At 42.4% G+C, this 20,552-nt stretch overlaps 1 protein-coding gene across 2 annotated transcripts in view; it reads right to left on the minus strand.

The window, feature by feature from the left end:
* prkar1b (protein kinase, cAMP-dependent, regulatory, type I, beta) overlaps window positions 1-20,552 on the minus strand; it is a 67,011-nt gene that overhangs the window by 3,615 nt on the left and 42,844 nt on the right. For both annotated transcript variants that reach the window (XM_084372639.1, XM_084372640.1), the window contains 3 exons: window positions 16,058-16,216; window positions 10,078-10,138; window positions 6,648-6,769 (listed from right to left, as the gene is read on the minus strand). In XM_084372639.1, coding sequence (XP_084228765.1) covers window positions 6,648-6,769; window positions 10,078-10,138; window positions 16,058-16,216 — 342 coding nt within the window. The remainder of the gene's footprint in view (window positions 1-6,647; window positions 6,770-10,077; window positions 10,139-16,057; window positions 16,217-20,552) is intronic.

Here is a 20,552-nt window from a genome sequence, read left to right on the forward strand (position 1 = left end):
CTAATGTGCATTCGCAAACACACACACACAGCCAGAGAACGATAAGAGGGAACACAGACACAGATGGATGTCTGAAAGCTCGCACGCAAAAGCACATACACACATACAGTGAGAAAATCAACAGCTGATGTCTGCTGGACGCAGTGACTGGACCCTCCGACCGAACACACTGCGCAAATTACTAGCACCCGCTGCTTGTTGTTGTGTGTGAGTCATCGAAAGAGTATAACGGAGGAAATCTGATTTCCGTTAGCTCTGCCCAACAGATGATAACACTGCATGTTGTACTTTGCAGCTGTTGACAAAGTTTGTGTGTGAATGAGGACACTTTAGAATATTTATCTTCACATTCGAGCCACTTCAGTTCTCTAAAGCTTGGCTGTTTGGCATGTGATGGAGCATATATTTTAGTAAATGCATTATTAATGCCTGGATATTTGCATGTATTCAGCTGTAATTGAAAGTAAATCTGTAAATCAGGCGGGGAACTTCCCAGCTTGTCTTGGACTGAGTCTGTAAAATAGTCCTGACTGTTCCAGCGCTCTCTCAATGCCTCTAATCCATCTTTGCTCCTCCTGCTGACCAGGCTAATAATGCTAAATATGAATCTAATGAGCTTTAATGAGATGGATTCATGTGTGACTTGTTGAGTTGAGTTTGTGCTTGAAATGAACTGTGGAGAAGTGGGGGACACGGCTCAAATAACTGAGCATATGTATGTCTGTGAGGGATGAACCCCAGTTGAAAAGAGGGCATTGTCACTGTGGCTGACCATGGTTGAATTTGATGTGTTCCCTCAAAGTCACTCTTGCCAAAAGACAATAGAAGTGTCACGATTCGATTTGTCTTTCAATTTTAAATGCACAATATATAACTTTTGCCGCAAGGGGGCTTTCTATCAAAACAAGATGTTTTATGGAGTGTTGTGTGGAGGGCCAGCAGAGTGGGGGGCAAGAGCTGCTGCTTAGAGCCACTAGAGAGTCTGGGTTAGAGCCAGACTCTCCAGTGGCTCTAAGCAATATGGAATAATGGAATAAACACCTGGAGCTACTTTGGATTCTGCTCTTAACCAGCGGGAGGAGAGCTCAGAGATTACATTTTTAACTTTTGGGATTAAAAAGTTGATTTATCTTCACTCCTATTTATCAACCTGACTGCAGCAGCAATCTGCAGAGCTCTGTTTTTGGGGTGTTTATGTTATATGAGGGAGAACCGGAGTCTCTGGTGAGTAGGCTACTGAATTCACAAAGAGTTGTCTGGAATTTAACCACACAGGCACACACATCCTCAGTGTGTGCCGTTGCTCACTAACGTTAGTTTAATAATGTTTTAAAGTTTCGACGACAGTAGCGACAGGCAAACGCATGTTATGTGATTATTAGGAGATGAGCACAATGAGACAAAAAGCATGCGGTGCTAATTCTCTAGCCCACATATCAGATGTTTTTTGTCTCTCCTGTGAGGCCGGAGTTTGAGTGACAAATAAGTCACATGCTTCATGTTAGTCATGATTTCTTCACTTAGGCCAAATCCCAATACACCCCTTGTTAACGTTAGCGCCTAAGGATGGGGTGTCCTGACTCTTGTTCGAAGTTTTAGGGATACACAGCCCTTTAAACTGAGGTTTTTCAGAAGCCCCCTTCAATGTGCTTCAATGTTTTATGGTCATTTTCTTTATAACAGGCATGAGACAGTAATGATACTTCAACTTTTCCACTTCAAGAAAATCCACAAATTGAAAATGCCCATGAAGCAGCAGATGATGGTAACACAATTACAAAGACAAGACACTAATGGGACCAAGGAATGAAGGAAATCCCATAAAATTTTACCTCTTCGTCTGCCCCGTCTCCCATGTTAAATCCCAAGTGTAAACACTGCAGCGACCACTTTTACTGAACTTCATTACACCGCACCAAACAAGCGGTCTGAGTGCAAACAAACGTGGTATAAAACAGAGAGAGATGTGAATGGGGAGAGGATGAGGGGCATCAACGCTCCTGTGTTTACGACCAGTTGATTCCTCTCCTTTCCGTTCATGTCCAAACAAAGAAAGTGAGACAGTGCAGCACCGTCGAGTACAGTAGTTCATTCGTGAACAGGCCGCACACAGTGTGGTCCAGATAACCATCGCATACTGTACCACCCCAGGGGCTGCGCTCTGCTCCACAGATATTTCTTTTATAAACATTGGAGATCCTCCTCATCAGGCTGCCCGACACAGGCAACGACAAAAAACACAAAGAGAAAGTATGAATGAATGTAGTGAATGTGAGTAAACAAGTGGGAGAGGGGAAAAAGTGTGGTGTGAAAAAGAAAACGTGTCCCTCAGATAACACTCCATACATACTCCTTAATCAAACTGCTCCCACTCCTACCTAAACACACATACCACACACAGGGCGTAGCGAGTCGGCTCGTGGTGACATGTCAAAATGTAGCGTCCAGCATGTAGGAAGTGACACCCGTTGGATCAACAACAGGCACAAAGAGAGAGAGTGAGGAGGGGGGCACAAGCAGAGATGGAGGCAGAAAGGTGATATCCTGAGTAGCCTGTTCACAAGGCCACCCAGCACCAGCAGAGTCTGCACCTTCTCACTCAAACACCAGCACAAACACACACAGATTACACTCTTGAGAACATGCGACGGCCTGAGGGCTGCTTCTCAGAGAGGAAGAGGGACTCAGAAAATGGTTTCATTCAATTAAGACGTGTTAATCTTTACCTTTTGTCCTTGTGACTGTACACTTGTACTCTTCATTCATTAACTGCATTGATCTTCAGTCTATAAAAGCAGTCTTAAACTCCATTAGCTGAATTGCATTTCAACATATACATGTAGGTAATATACTGCAGACAACCCACAGAGGATTTCTCATCTGTGTGACCCACAGGGACCCTTTAGATCCCCTTAGTGTGATTACTTTAGTGTGGGGTCAAAGGACAAATATGAGATAACACATTGAATTGTTTTTTAGATTGATGATGGAGAGATGAGGGTGAGTGAAATAGCAGAGAGGACGAACAACCCTTACCTGATCTGACTGACTTGACTACAAAATCAAATAAGGCTCATGACTTATTGATAAGATCAATAAGATTTTTTTATTTCATTCAACTCATTCAGTTTTTCAGAATCTGTTAAATGAATTATCTTTTCTTTTACTCACATAAGAAACTGATAACATTGATTTAATCAGGTGAACAAGACAAGAATTCATCTCTCTGTCTGTATTTAATGTATATTTAATCTGACATCTCTCACTTCAGACTTGTGCCATGTTGAGTTTCGCGGAAATGCAGCATTGTCATCACAGTAACTAAAGACGTCAAAGTGTGACAGGGGATTTACTCGGGACTTCCAAAAAAACAATACTTCATCCTGCCTCTGCTAAAAAGTTACAAATAAAGAAAAATAAAACAAAAGCATCTTACTACAGCAAGAAGCAGCGGAACCGACATGCTTGTTTCTTTTCAACCTGATGATTCAAAACTTTCACTGACATCTGCCTCTCCTCGCCCATCTTTTCATACGCCCCATTTTAGGTGGCAGCGGTGAGACCACAGATAACAGGGTGCTGAGGTTGAGTGTATGAGCATGTGGGAGAAAGAGTGCGCATGCTGAGTGAGCGGGGGCAAAAAACCCTGAAGATGAGAGGAAATTGAAAAAGGAGAGGAAGGAGGAGATGCGAAGGAAGGTGTGGCCGAGTCTTCACGGCCCCGCAGTTCTGTAAAAACTTGTTTGTACAGTGTGAGAAAAAAAATGTAAACATGTCACTTTCGACCCGGGCCCTATTCCTCCCGGCAGGCAAAGAAAGTGATGCCTCTTTACCTCCCTTTTGTTAATCCGCCCATCAGCAGCATGTAATCAGTGATTTTGGGGTTTGTCTTCGGCTGATGCGCCAAAACCGCAAAAACAACAAAAGAGTGAGAAGAGACGGGAGGTGGGGGAGTGAGGAGGAAAGAAATGGGAGCGTTTTAACTCAACAACAACAAAGGTGTGCACAAGAAGAAAAAAAATGATGGTGACAGATTGAAAATCGTGGCGAGACTGATTTCGCTTGTGGTCCTTTTCTGAATCAGCCTCTCTCTCCCTATGTGTCCCTCCCTGCCCTCTTTGACTCATCCTTCTCTCTCCCTCTCTCTCTCTCTCTCTCTCTCTCTCTCCCGGGAGGCTGGGTCTCCTGACCCCATGTGAAAGTCGGCAGCACACATTCCACCACAGTCCACCCTGCTCTGGGAAAGTCAGGCCCTGCTGCACGAGAGACGGAGAGAGAGAGGGAGAGGAAGGGAGGGACTGAGAGAGAGGAGGAGAAAGGGATTGAAGAAAGAGACAAATGCTACTGTTGGGTGATGAAGCAGCAGGGAGGTAAAAGGGGGAAAAAAGTAATAAAAAAAAAATAAAAGATGCCACATGGACCTCCATCCTCCATCCATGTCTCTCTTCCTCCCTCTCTTCTTGCTCTGTCCCTCCATCCTATAATCCCCCGGATTCCTCTGCATATTTTCGCCTTTCTCCTCTCTCGGGTGCACAAGTCTCAGATTGATGAGTCATGCATTGCTACAGTAACTGCTATGTTTGTGTCTTAAAGTCAGCTTGGGTTCATGTTCTGCATAGTCAAACTGGCTTTTAAAGGATTTCTGCAGCTTCAGGAGGCTCCAATTGGAGGCTTCAAATTTGACCAACACTGGCGGGATAATGTAAGGCTAACATGGGACATACACAGTACAGTCTATAAATATTTGGACAGAAATGCACATTTTGTCGTTTGGTCTATTTTAACATATTTGATATGAACCAACGGGCTCTTAACTTTCAGCTTTAAGTCAGGACAATGTTATTTTACTGAAATAAGAAATAAAAAAAATCTCCCTTTAATAGAAAAGCTGAATTTATAAGCTAGATAATATACTCTTACACAACAGAACACACAGCCTTGCACGGTCTGCAATAACCAGTAGCTTTTTTAATTCAATTCACTTTAAAATACTTTAGTAGTTTAGTTAGGGGTAAATTCATGGTGGCTGTAGTTTGCATAAAGTCCGTAGATGTATATTCACTTTACTGAGTCAGTCTGCTGGGTTTGTGACACTGAGCGCACGATGAATCACAGGGACAGGTTAACAGAACAGGAACAGGGAAACTCAACAGAGGACTCAACAAGACTAAACTAACAACTGGACCTAAATAAAAACTGAACTAACAAGGGGATGAGGTGCAGGTTGAGAGAGGCAGAGACACACAGGTGAGGAGAATGAGCGGAGGAACCAAGAGAGCAGGGAAGCAGCTGATGAGCTAATAAGGGAGACGCAGTGCAGGTGTGGAGGGAACACAGACTGGGGAAGAGCACAGGAACACGGGGGAAACAGAACTGTGGTAACAGAGCAAAACACCACAAAAAAACCAGAAAACACATAAAACACAAATAAAGTAAGACAACAATGACCGGACCGTGACAGGATGTATGACTCTTCTCTACTTGTATTATTCATTTTCCCGTAAAAGTCTCTTGTGGCCACATTGGAGGCTACTCTGAAAACATATTGTGTCGCTTGATTTGAATTTGAGTTGTCTGGAGTAAAAACAGTCACATCAGATAAACAATACGAAAGGTTTAGTCATTTGTATATGACGGTAACATTAATAAATGCTAAAACTATAGTTAATTAAACTTTGGTTAATAGTGATTTCACTGTTAGCTACAAATGAAATGCTTTACAAACTGTTTATTTAAGGTTTATAAACTTCAGTTACAACTTTGCAATAAACGTTTGTTTAATACATAGTTTATAAAGCATTTCATTATTTGTTAACAGTAATATAATTATAAACTTAAAACACTAAAACAAAAATAAAATAAAATGCAGTCCAAATACTTAGAAACTTGAATGTATATCTCTGAAGAGAGATATAAGTTGAAAAGTGGGAGAATGGATGAAGAAGGATGGAGAGGAACAGTGCTGCTGGAGGGGCACAGGTGGAAAGAGAGAAGGAGAACAAGCCAAAAGAGGGATAAGTAGCGATTCATCACTCCGCACTTTTGATAAAATCCTCCTCTAAACACACCCTGCACTGTAACCAATGCACTGCTCACTAGGACATCGAATTAGATAGACAGAGCTACTGACAGAGAGACTAACTTTTAACTAAGCCTGAGAATGAGAAGGGAAAGTCGGAGGCAAGGACAAAACCACAGCAGATTGAGCCTCCACCCCCTCTCAACAGAGCTCTCTTGACTTGACCCTGGTGAAAGCTGTGTAAGTATGGAGTTAATCAAAAGTGTGTTAGGATGACAGGCAGGGGGCCCTTCATGAAGCTGCACCGGGGGCCCCAGCTCCACAAAGCCTGCAGTGTGAGGGAGGGGGAAGGAAACTACACCGGGTAGTCCGTCTGCCGGTGGCAATAAACTGGGATCAGTTCCGACCCGAGCAAAGAGCCCACAAACGTCTCTGCATGATGACATGCACATCAGCAATCGGGGTGCCCACCTGATGACACATACAAGGTCTGGATCCCAAATGTCAGCGCGTACAGCTTACAGGAAATGTGACAGTAAAAGAAAGTTGGCACACATCCTGTCTTACTTGTGACATGGCACAAAGATTCTCACACACACACACACACACACACACACACAGATCTTACCTCTGTTATAATGAAGAAGTCATCGCCAGGTTCTCCTTGCACCACTATCTTCTCTCCATCCTCAAACTGAACAGGCTCCAGAGCGTCGGCCACCGTCAAACGTTCCCACTTATCCAGAGACTCTGTGATTGGACAATGCATATGGATCAGTGAGAGCAACGTGTCATTTAGTGACATTTTAGTTAGTCCTGTACCACCAGACTACCAGAGCAGCTTCTCATTCATCCTCAGCACTTAATATGACTTATCCCACCCAGAGTGGTATTAAAATAACTATAAAAACTATACAGAAATAGCCAGTCTTCTCGCTGACAATCTCGTTTGCTTCTGTAGACAATATAGAGGCATCAGTATTCATTTGACCAGTTAAATGCTCCTTATAGTATTTATAATATAATTACAAATGTGCAGCAACTAGTCGACTAATGGTTTGATCGAACGACTACGAGTCTCCTGGGAAACTCTTTAGTTTTGGGCAGCCCTGGTGTTATTTACACTGATGAATGTAACAGTAGATGCACAATCATGCACGTGTTTGTGTGTGTTTCATGGTCTGACAGGATGCCTCTTGCTCAAGTCCAGTAAGCTGGTGGAACGATAATTCCTCCCTCTTGCTAATCCTGTCATTCATCGGGGACCATTACCTCTCAGATCCCCCCGGCCTCCTTCCTCCTCTCATGGAGCCTCGTGGAGCCAAAACACCTTGACACTAACCCCTAAATCTGTAAGACCTTAGTTGTCCTGATTCTGGGTTTTGGTGACAGAAAGCTGTCCTCTTTGAGATTAATTCAGGTCCAACCATAGAATAACAAAAAGCTCTAAAGTTTTATCCCAAGTATCCTTGAGAGAGATGCTCCCTCTGGATAAATTGGTGAAGATATCCAGCTTGCTGCTGTATTGTTACATTATAATCATTTCGTTGACACTGTTATCCAAAGCAGTTTTATTCAAAGCAGTTTTAGTGAGTTTTATTTCATTTCAGTCTGGTTTGATTGAAGTGTGTTTTACGATGATAAAATTACTGTTTCTGCAAATGGAGTCTGGTGGCTTTGGCGAGAGACATAGTGGTTGTTACTGGTTTGACAAAAAGGATTGTATTGTTTCAAAACAAAAAGCTCTATCTCTGTAGGGATCCATTCCATATTGTTGTCGGACACCTACAATAACTATTTGAGCCTGTCAATGGTAAAAAACAGGCACTTTAAGTGGACGTATTGCCCGCAGGACTAACATCACAGCACAGCGGCGGTCTCACTCAATACTGGTTTTAATTTCAAAAACTGCCCCAATTATTCACTTGGAAACAAAAAAACATGGGAAAAAAGGATCCAGGTTAAAAAATAGTTAAGTTACCCTCTAATTATTGTATATTTTGCCTTAGTTTTATACTGTAAATACAGCTTCAATGATATTCTGTTATTTTTTTCTGCATGTAGTTTACTTGTATGTATTTTTTTCTGTTACATTTGCTATTTGCACAGTTGAGTTGTTGCAATCTCATTTCACTCCTGTTATGAATGTACAATTTTGCATGTGTCAAATAAATCTTTTGAATCATGATTTGATGATAGCGACTATGAAACCCTGAATTATACATCTATTTCAAAGTAAATCTTAAAATTCCCTACACCCTTGACATTGTACAAGATTTCTGCCAAAACCTGTGATAGGATCCATCTTTTTTACATTTTTTGTTGATTCTGAGAACCAGTGGCGACAGCTGTCTTTCCGACTGTCCAACCACACGCACAGTGACGTGGTTAGCCTGGGATATTTCTAGAAGCTGTTGGTATTCACACAGAAACCAAAAACACAGACGGTCACACATCCTCACTGGGAAAAATGTTCCAACCAAAGGAGTTTTGGGCAAGTCAGAGATATTGATATTCATAGAAAGAGGACCCACTCATACCTAAATGCTTCCTCTTGAAAAATTTGCCAAATGAGCTCATCCTTCTTTGACAAATCATATTATTGTTGCCTAATCTTAACAGTCTATATATCTACTATGGAATGGAATGTTATCTTCAGTGAAAACACTCCTCACTCCTAGCTTTGTCTAGATAAAAGGGTGATTCAGTGTTTGGATTTGACTAAGACATGAGTTAGAGGCGTAAAACTACAACAGAATCTCTTTTGTCTGAGACTATTGTCTCCTGATGTGCTCAGTAACTGATCCCAGTGAGTGTCTATCTGTGTGTGTGTGTGTGTGTGTGTGTAAATGTGTATGTATTTAGGATTAACTAAGGTGAAGTCTGGTCGGTTGGAGGTGTCCAGTGTCCCCTCTGGTGGGGCCGGGGTGTCTGCCGGCCCCAGATGGATGTCCTCTGTCTGGCTGCGAGCTAAAGGCACCAGGCCCTATAGTAGTGATCCATAACAGCTCGGCACGTAACATGATACACAAATGTGCTGACTAAAGAACCTACATTTCACGCTTCGCAGAGCCTGCACCCACTTGGATCACCTTGCTACACACATACACAGTACGCACAACGTGACTCGGCCATTGGGATGTCGAGGCCTCTGTGTGCCTGCGACAAAGAACATGTTGTTTTTTTCCCCCTTCACTTCTTCGACATCAAGGCCTTGTACCCAATTTCGTGGCTATCTTGAAAATCAAAGACAAACAAAAACAGTCCCGCCTCCCACCCCTCCTCCAATTCAAAGAGGTAGAGCAAAGAAGCAGAGCGACAGAAAGAGGAATGAAGAGAGGAAAAGCACTTTGAGGAGGGAGGCGGGCGTTTGAATGCAGGCCTCGACAAGGCCGTCAAAAAGGGAGATGCAGAAGAAAGGAGGTGAATGAAAAGAGAGTGGATCTCGGAGGGACGTTTCTCCTAAGACCTGAATTGAGTGTATGTGTTTACTCAGCCAGCTAATAACTCTGTACAGGGGGCATGGCCTCACTCTATACACCACACACACACGATCAAGTGGAAGGGGACGAGATGTCAGTTCCAATTGCAGCTTGTTTTGAAAGTCTGAATGAATCTCATTCGCAGATCCTCCAAACTCAATAGCCTGTGTAGACTGGCGTTATCCAAATTCCAGTAGGGAAAGAGAGGCTTAGCTTAACTCTCCATTCTTTTATTGTCCACACAGAGACATTGCAGAGTGTGACTGGCTTTAGTATGAACAGTGCGAGAAGATTAGGACTACACACACAGACCTTACTCAGCTGTGGGCCTTGTGTGACAACGTGCGCCTGTGTTTATGTGGGCTAATCTACAGTATATGTTGCACTCGGCAGATTTAGCGGCCTGCACTCTGGACTCTCTGACCTGGTGTTTAAAAAAGAAAGCGTAACACGGCATTCACGTGCAAACACGCTGTACACTATGCTGCATTCATACATGCAGAAATAAACAGTTGTACACAAAGGAATGTCCTCCAACACCTTCATTATATGTTTCATGTTGATAGACAGACTTACCAAGGATGGAGACCTTGCTTAGGAATTCTTCATACATCTTTCTCTTCCTCAGTGTGCTGCCCTGTAAGACAAAAAAAGGAGAGATATTCATCATTAGACACACACTCTCAAACTAGAATGGCACTCAGTAGTGCAGAGACCTCTGCCAAGGCCCAACAGTCCTCTTTAAATCAATCACTCAACTCATAAATATCCATCACCCAAATAGGTCTGATGCATTTTTTACTTAGAAATGAATGAAAAAACGCAATATCTTGCAACGTTAAAGAAAGAGAGAAAAAAAATCCCTTTATCCGGATCCTCATCAAAAGTTAATGGGGTCTGTTCTGGACTGAGATCCATCCTCCATCCAAGTTTTGTGGAAATCCGTTCCGTAGCTTTTGTGTAATCCTGCCGACACGGATGAAAACATTTCCTGCTTGGCGGAGATAATGTATGTAATTTCTATTTCTAGGGGTCTCTACCAAAACAAAACAAAAGACATAAGTAGCTTGGGATCTTGGGAGTTGGTGTCTTCATTGTTAAAAAACCACCATTGCTGATGAAAATCTGTCTATGTGACTCGGGCAGAAATATTAATTAATCTAAGTTTTATTCACGTTACATTTAGTCATGTTCGCCGACTTTGAACATTGTCTTGTGTGCACAACTCTACAAGACAATTGTCTTTGCAATTTTCTACAAAACTTTAAGCTCAAAATGTCTTGGTTTCAATAAACAAAACTGATTTATTGCATTTTTCTCTCTTTTCACCTTCAGTAAAAACATTCTGAAAGTAATATCAACAAAAGCTCTTACTGTACGGTGGTTCTAATCTAAACAAATTCAAGTAATTACTACTTTAGGGATCTGCTACTTAAAAAACTGTACTTGTTTGTTGTCAGAGTTGAGCTGAGAGCATCATTCAATGACAGAGTGATTTTTTCACACTGTAATACAGAAGATTTACTGCATTTTTTTGTCATGTTGCTCATTCACTTGCACAAGCAGTTTATATGCCGCAACTGGTCTTTAGGGCTCAAAGTGAACACTGTCGAATTTCTTAGATTACAAAATATGGAAAATGTAATCTTCACTTCAGGATAATCTATGATTAATTGTGTTGAAATACACTGTACAAAGTTCACAAGGTCAGATTGATGGAGGTGTGTATGACTTCGGTAACGTTCATCGTATGTGTGTGTCTGTGTGTGTGGCCCACCCCACCCACCAGGCAGGGGACTTTCCCCTCACTGCCTCCGCCACGAACATCAGGTGCTTCCTGACAAGTCCCGACCCAGGGGACCCCCTACCCTAAACTGCATTTCTGCTTTTTTCCCCTCTTTTGTTGCACTGAACCACTCAGCAAGAGAGAGCGGGAACATGAAGAGAAACAGAGAGAGTGTGGAGAGACGATCTTGTCCGCCCCGTGTCTGCCTCTGCATATGGAAATGATATATTGAGGCTTGGGGTGTCTTTAGTGCATAAGTGCCTGAGTGCCGCTGCTGCCTCTAATTTCATATAATTTCACATTTTGTCTTAAAAGGGGAGAAAATGTTCCCAAGTGAGCCAACGTCAAACTCAAAATCGTAAACAACTTGATTAAAGGAATTCTAGCCTGCATCGCCTCCCTCCTGGATAAATGATCTGTGTGTGTGTGCGTGTGTGTCTTTGTGTGTGTGTGTGTGTGGAGCATGCAGTCTGTCTTTAGTTCTGCCACTTACTTGTCGCTGCTGTCTCTGCACAGACGAAGCTTCATGCTCATTAAGCAAACAAATACAAACGCTCGCACATGTATACTCTACTTCTAACACGATGTCACAAACACACACACACATACACATGCACTCCACCTTCCACAGAGATGTTGTCTTGATTTCATAGCCCCATAGAGCTTGTCAGACAGACTTGCTGAGCTTAAAGGCTTACCATGCGTACATAACATTAAATTACACAGCAGGTCTGATTTATTCCACGGCTGTATGAAGGGCTGGGTGGGCCGGAGTTGTCACCAACACTGGGAATGAAAATCATTCTAAAATTTCATGTTATCATTCATTTTGTCAGTGCACATCTTTTTTCTGCTCGCGTTCTTCTTTATCTGCATCGGTCCTTATCCTTCAACCTGGGGGGGCCTGAGCAAATGTTTCATGTAGAAAACTCCCCTACTCCTGCTGCCCCTAATGTGTTCGCTCCTCCCGTGGTTAAAGATGAACCAGCCTCTGTGTCTGCTCGCTGTCTTTGAGGTAGAATCATCAAAGATTTGAGGTGTGGAGCGAAGCCAGACTAAACCAACCGCACCTTACGCCCAATCACCTTCATCTCTGTCCAACGTGAAACACACACACACACCACCCACCCCCTACCCCCCAACATCATTCCTCATTTCTTGGTATCATTTCTCCTCGTGTCCTTTCATCTTGTGCTCTGTTTGTTGACAGTGGTCTGTCAGTTTGTTAATGGCTTGGCGTGTTTTAAAATACCAAGATGACACAACAAGGTGGGTATTGTTTGACTGGCAGCTACACAATGAGTGTATTTATCAAAGGGAATGGCATTACATTGTTGACTAAATGCACTCCTTGACGAGGAGAGGAGGAGGGGGAGGAGGAGGAGGTGGGGGGTTAGGTGGTTTTCGGGGACCGCCTTGGCTTTGATTTTACATGACAAGATACTTGACATTGTGTCATCAACATGCTCAGTGGTTGAAAGATCAGTTTTGATGATGCTGGCTAGGGCATGAGTGTGTGTGATGTTTTGCCATTGGGTGGAGGTGTAAGGAACAGTGTAAAGGGAGAGTTACCTAAAGGGGATGTCTTTATATATTTACACGTCTTTTTAAAAATCAGCTATCTTTCTTCAGATTTGCTTTAACAGTTTGCCTACATTAATGTTACATAGCGTTGCTTTAACTGTCCATCTTAATGCATGCACATTGGCTTGCCTCGTCTTAATCTCTATCAGCAACGTTATCTGCTTTCTTCATCAGCGGTAAGTTTTTTATCAAGTCGTCCAAAAAACTTACCTCATGTTTGGGATTTATTCCCCCATGACTCTTTTGTCATAACAGCAGGTGAGCCGCATGTGGTTGTTAATTATGCAGTCAATCAAAACCAGTGTGCACCGATTAAAAATGTATTATTTGTATCTTGTTACAACTTACAAATACTTGCTTGTCAAATATATCAAAATAAATTACAAATCACTTGCATGAGAAGGGAGCTCCACAGTTCAAATGTATTCATTATTTTGTGTTATTTAGTTTATCAGTCAAGTAACTTGGTGTCTGTTTGTTTATCTCCTAATGTAGCCTGCTCTGAACATAGATCACGTCAGCAATTAAAACGGTTTTCTAATGGAAATAATATTTTATGTATTTGTATGTATTATTAGTGATTAACCGATAATTATTAACGCAGCTAACTATCAATTAAAGAAATGTCTTAAAAATGTGCATCCCTCATCTCTACTCTGGAACAATTCAAAAAGAGTTAGTTTGATTACAATGGACTTACACAACCATAATGTTTCGTGAGCTTGTTGACTTTTTTTTTACTAACTATAAAATTACAAATGTAAAACTATACAGTCTAGTTCTTTATTTGACTGGAGATCCAGCAGAGAAGCAGGACAGGAGAGCAGCAGATGTGCAAACAGTGGAACTCATGGTAGCGGCAGCACACCTTCCTGGGCTCCTAACTAACTAGCTGCAGACACAGGCACTCAGCATAATTTCACTGGGAAACACATACACACACACACACACACACACACACACACACACACACACACACACACACACACACACACACACACACACACACACACACACACACACACACTCAGACACACAGAGAATGATCATTGTGTTGGCCTAAGACGTTGCCAGAATACCACACTTTATAAAAACAGCTTTACAAATCATTGACAGCAATAATTAACTACAGGTTCACATAATTGAATTCTGCTTCACCCCGTCTCCACTCCTGCTGCTGCTGCTGGAAGGAGCGAAGGAATGAGAGAGAAAGAGAGAGAGAATATGCTCTCAAAGAAAGGTTACCAGGGCAGACTGTGCCCTCAGTTAAACTATGCGCTGAAGAGGTGACATGAGTGCCGGGCAGGCCAGTGCCAACGTTACACTGAGCTGAAAGGTCTAAACACAGAGCTTCTTCCATCTCTGCGGGTTCAAACTGTTTAACACAGAGCTGATTTTTCACAGCTGCTCAAGACTTAGGTGCACACGGGTGTTTGGGAGGTTAATTGGAGGCTATCTAATTTATTTGAAGTAAGGTGTTAGGAACATTTGAGGAAGTATTTAGTTGGGCATCGAGACTCACATGTACACACTCAGACACACACACACACACACACACACACACAGTAATTAGTATTTCTAACAGGAGCCAAGTTGTGTGTATGTGTGTGTGAATCAGTATGACAGCTAGGGCAGAGCACCTTGTGTTTCCAGTTTAAACATTTAGACATTCCTGCTAGATAAGCTCCTGGAGCAGGAAGTGTGTGTGGAGGCATTAGTGTTGACCCTCTCTCCCCTCCACAGCTCTTCGTTTTTTCCCTCTTTCCCCCGTTTCTTCCTCTAGCAACAGATCTGTAGAGACTTTAAAAGGGGAGGATGGAGGATACACCCGGCGGCGGAGGTGGTTTTTCATCGTGTATGTGTGTGGATGTATATTTTGAGTCTAAAAATGAAAGCATATGTTTTAAGTGTTTAAGGAGTCTTAAGTGGTCGAGTGGGAGAAAATATTGCTTAAGCGGCGCACCACAAATGATAAGACTGTGGAGACTGAGTCCACGACAGTACATTTTCTTATTTACAGCATGTCTTATTTACAGCATTATGGGAAGGGTGTCATCATGTGTAACCAGATTTTTCTGTCAAAAGGGAGAAACTACTCTGAGAAAATTAAATTGAATGTTCAAACAATTAGCTTACTCACATATTTTGCTTATCTTTAGTGTATTGGAAGGATAGTGACTACTTCTGCAGAATATTATCCACATTTAATTATAAAACACAATATTTGTACATTAATTTTAAATGTGAATTTACAGACTCTTCATAAACCTTCACTTGGCGTGTAAGAGCCAGAAGATGAACCATATTTCTATTTGAGTTTCCAACAACAACTGGAGATTACAGCAACACAATGGCCTTCCGTTTGTAGGCAGGTAAGAGCAGCAGCGACTACTTTCTTTGCCTGTAGGTGGCGACTCTGATATGGCCACTTGTGTTATTTATTTTCCTCCTGATCTGTGGTGGAGATTGGCAGGTATTGAGGGGGTCTCACTGCTGCCTGCTAAATGTGAATGTGTTTGTGAGCAAGTTACAAGATGAGCTGCATGACATTTTTCAATGTGTGGTTCAATGTGTTGTTACCTTGTCACCATCACATCAAGTCTGCGAGGAATCGATTCTGCAATGCTAAGATATGCCGTAGACCTAAAGACTACAATATTAATTCCTTTTTGATTACCTCTATAACCTCTGCCTCTACGTATTTCTATATCATGGGGTGGGTAAATACTATTTCAGGCCTTCAATGCTTCAACTAACACTAAAGTCTGCACTCAAACCAGCCTCTATGAAAGTCTGCAGAAAGTCTGCTTGAGGGTCCTTGTGGACTGGGTGAATTGTGGGTTTGAACAGCTCTCAGCACTCACAGACTTCCCACGAACATGCCCGCAAAGCCATACACTCTGCCAGTGGTTCAGAACTATTGCCACAGATCTACAGGTTGCAGCTAAGTGCCAAGATACTGTATGCTGTGATGTGCCAGCAAGGACAGGGTAGAAGACTGCAAACCTTTTTGGAGCCTAAAATTTAATGTAAATGTAACCTTTGGCCTCAACAGGCCATCGTCAATGAAACCTTGAAGTAATCGTTATCCAACCAAGTTGCATCAAAGTGGGATATAGTATGTGCAAGCTCGAACTTAATTAAAAGTGAGTAGGGAAGTATAGACTTGTGTGTTGAAGTTCGTACCATGAGGATGCGCCGGTAGCTGTCTCGGTCGATGCCCCACAGTTTGAGATCAGTCTTGGCCTTGACGGTGGCAGCTCTGGGAGTCCCATAGATCAGGGCCAGCTCCCCGAAACTACCTCCTTCTCCAATACTGGTCACCCATTCCCCGTTCACATACACCTGCAGACAGAACAAGAAACAGAGTGATGGACAGGGTGTTATATCAGCTTAAACGCTTGTGAACAATGTCAATCATGCATTTTTTTTCTGTCATTACAACTTTTCTACCCATCCAGAGATACCTTCCCCAATCCTTCTCCTCCCTCTCTCCCTCTCCCCAGATTTCGGGCTGTTTGATATGCTTCGTAGGCTTGTCCCTAAGCATTTGATCCCTGCTAAGCCCTCAAATGAGACCCTCTAAAAGGCCCTCTATCCCTCCTATCTTTCCATCCATCCCTTTTATTTCCCTCCGTCTTGTCTCATTAGGACCTTCCCTTTGATTCGGGAGTGATGGAGGACAGAAAGCTGTAGTAGATCTAAAACACCTATAGACACTCGCATGCGTGTTTACCTCCATGCACACGCACGCTCACGCACGGCCCTATTTAGGCCAGCCACTATAGCTCTACAGACAATACAACCTCATCGAGACTCATTCAGGCTGTCTCTGGGGCCGTTACGGTTTCACCTGTCGACACACTATCCACTATCTTGTTGACTTAATAACACTGAGAGAAAGGAGGGGAGAGAGGGAGGAAGGGTTTATCCCTCCGGTGGCTGTGAATTGCAGGGATTGTTGCAAGCCATTATCCAAGCCTCAGAGTAGAACACAGGGGACTCATCCTTCACTATAAACTGTTGTGGCTTCAAAGAGATGCAGAGTGCTGGCTATGGTTACGTCAAGTTTAGAAATACAACAGACTAAACAGGTGATAGTACTTTTTGCACAGATTTTCGTTCTTGTCCTCAAGTATCTTCTGACCTGCAGCTCTTTGCTCGGTCTTTGTTGTACATCTTATCCTATAAGGTTCCACACGCACTTCAATGCAGCTCCTGGTCAACTAGAGCTATTTGAATTGCTCAGATAAGCAGCATTACATCCTAACTGGATCAGGTGTGCAAGGGTAAAGCTGGAGCAAAGACCCACAGAAAAGGTGGTCCATAAGGAGTGAAATTGGAAACACTTGTAGTGTATCAAGTCAGCACTGTGCGGAAGGTAAAGTGGAGTTCATGATGAAAAAAACTGAAACAATTCAAGTCCTGAACAATGTAAGCTGTCTTGCAGCTGTCACTGGGTTTTAACTATGTGAACATCTACAGCGAGCTGTGTGTGCCTGGTGGTAATTAACAGGCAACAAATCAAAAGTACTGGAAGGTGGATGAGCAGGCTGCGATGTTGCTGTGTACGTATTTCTGTTTGTAGTTACTTGGAGTGTGTTTCTCTGTGCATGGCCATGGGCTGTGTGAATGTGTGTGTGAGAGAGGTCTGTCAACAGTCTGTCTCTTGTTGTCTATTTGGCAGCAATTATTTAATTTTCATTCCCAAATGCAGTTTCTACACTAATAATAAAAATAAAATAAGACTCTGCTCCTTCGATATAATTGTTTTCATTAAAGGATAGGTTCATCCAAAAATTTGATTTCAGTCATTATCTTCCTCACTGCGATGGAAAGTCGGTTGAGGTTTCGTACTCCACAAAACTTTTCCAAAGCTTCACAGCAAAACAACGTCTCAACAAGTCTCCAGAAGCCCCTAGATTTCAAATTGATTTGAGACGTTATTTACACCCTTTTTAAGCCGAAATATTCACTGCAGCTGCTAAGCTAAAAGTGGTAATGCTCAAAGCTTGACTGCTTATTGAGGCCATAAATCATATCTTTTCAGATCAATTTGGGATCCCTGGGCTTCTGGGGACTTGGACTGTGCCAAACAACGTTTACGTTTTAAAGCAAGTCCCCATCTACTTCAGTAGTTTAGGAGAATGCTGCAACGCTGTTTGGCTCTGAAGCTCCAGAAATGTTTTGTGAACTATGAAACTTTATCGATCAGCATGGGGGTGAGTAGATAATGACTTAATTTTCATTTTTGTGTGAACTTTCCCTTTAAGGTAAAAGTACTTGGGTAACATTTGCTAAGAAAATGTCAGATATAATCACCTGTGACATACATGAACTTGGTTGCACTTTACTATCCACTCTATTCAGCATTTACAAACAGTATGCAAACATTTAATAATGTTACACATCACAATGTAGTTGTAGGCATATATAAAGACATTTTAAGTGTGTCTTATTGTACAGTATTTGTCTATAAATGTAATTTCTCCCATGAAGACATGTTTATACAATTACGTCTGTGTTTTATTATATGGTCATTTATTATATGTTTATACAGTCTACAGTTATGAGCGCACACTGGCGGAGTACAACTTAATTATACTGTAATATATTATACTGTGAATAAGTGCTACTGTAAATAGGGGGACCTAAAGTAAAGTTTTACTGGGAGCTCAGTATTTAATTAAAAAACAGCATTTTTTTCCAACAAGATCATCTCACATTTGGGAATGAAAGTCTTAATTTCTCTCGTGGTTCACCCATATAAATACAGGCCGATGTCAGTAAGTGAATACACTTGTGTGCAGACGTGGTGGGGTGTTTACATCAGTGGCAGTGGTTGTCAGCTTTCAGGCAGTTTATGGGATGCAGGCAGATTTACACCCCTCTCTAATGAGAGACATCTCCACACTTTAATAACCTCGGCACCGAGCTTGAAGTAGTTTAGTGCCTGAGCTGTGGCTGGGAGGCAGCAGCTGTCTGTAGTGATAGAGGGGTGGATTGTAGGGTGAGGTGGAGAAGACACAGAGGAGCATGGGGGTGAGGCCAAGGATAGAGGTCTTTTCTCAATTTGGCTGCTGAATGATAGGATCCTGGCTGTGGCAGCAGATGACTAAGATTCATCGGTGGCAGACAGAGAGAGGTCGAGGTCCAGCCCGGAGCAGGACAGATGATAAAGACACAAAGTGATACTGCAGCTTCAGGACTAAACTCACATGAAGTAGAACCAGAGACATTGTTATGGAAAATATAAGAAAATAAACATGAATATCAAATAGCAGAAGGACTGGCAGGCCCTTACATCCAACTATAACAGTTGGTTGGGATTTTAACACATTAAATGGTTGAAAATGGACAAGCCTGAGGGACTGTGTTCACAATGTTTTGTTTCTGAGACAACCTTCTTTTCCAATTGTTGTAAAGTAAGAGAGAGCGTATGTGCTAGCATGCTGCCACCTTGAGAAAAAGCATTGCACTCAGAGTCTTTTGCAGAGCTTGTTGGCTTTTGTAGCGTTGCTAGTTGAAAATCCCTGAACTTTTCCGAAAGGTGCTGGGGTCATCACTGTCGCTCTTTTTCAAGCAATCAATAATATGTTAGATCGGGCTGGACTTGTCATCCGTCACACTGGTAACACATTGTCCGTACACTGAATGTTGCTTGTAATTGTTGTGCTTTTATCACCCTACATGTTATAAGCTTGTTGTTAACTGTGTAGTCAGCCCTCTGTTATAATAGTGTTGGCTTATCGCACTTGCTTTTCAACCCAGCTCTCCTATACACACTGTCAGCGCTTTTCAGTTAGAAAAAAAGGCCCTGAGACTGTAAGATAAGCAGTTAAAACAAAAAACAGTTTTTCCCACTAAAAAGCCCCTATCGTGAAAGTAGGACTATCATACATCGAATATCAGATCTTACACAAGACTGCCTAACACTGGAGCTGAGGAAAAGAGCAAAAGAAATAACAATTGTATATAGAAATGAAGAGAACAAAAAACAAGACTTGACTAAACTAAATATGCAACGTTTCCTTCGGCATAAAAAACGAGGTGGTTCAGGCTAATGAAGTTGGGACGACAATTCAGTGTGCAGATTTTCTCAGCTTTTTCCTTTACTGCGTATCCTTTCTATGAAGCTTAAATATAGGTAAGGAACAATCAGGGCCCATGACTGTTTCACCAGAATCTGGAAATAGGCGTCAGAACTTATCTAATCACATTTGACGAGACAACACCGGAAACTATCCAAGTCAATGCAACGCGGTTGGGCAAGAGTGTCACAGTCTTTTTTATCATGGCACCATCTCAGTATTTATACACTTCTTTCTCTCAGGTGGGCTGTCTATATTGGCACGCTCGGCCAAGCTTGCCAACCTGCTTCTCTCCTCTTACCCGGCGTCTCTGTAAGCCGATAAGGTCACTTCCTGTTTAACTTTCCATCAGCTCCTGTTTTATCTCTCCACTTAACTCTATCGCTCTGTGTCAGGCTTGCTAAGACAAAAGCCTACCTCAGTTTGGGTGCCTTCACAGCGCAGTGGACTCTATAGCGCCATGTTCAGATTGTCATCGGAGTGGAACCCAACTTTGAAGAGAACAAAACATGGGGGCAATCCAATACAACCTGTCCATTGTTGGGGGAAACATTGTCTCAACATGAGTGGAGAAGGCAGGGTTTTCCCAC

The sequence above is a fragment of the Pagrus pagrus genome (assembly GCF_965226575.1).
Source record: "Pagrus pagrus genome assembly, chromosome: 13".
NCBI lineage: Eukaryota > Metazoa > Chordata > Actinopteri > Spariformes > Sparidae > Pagrus > Pagrus pagrus.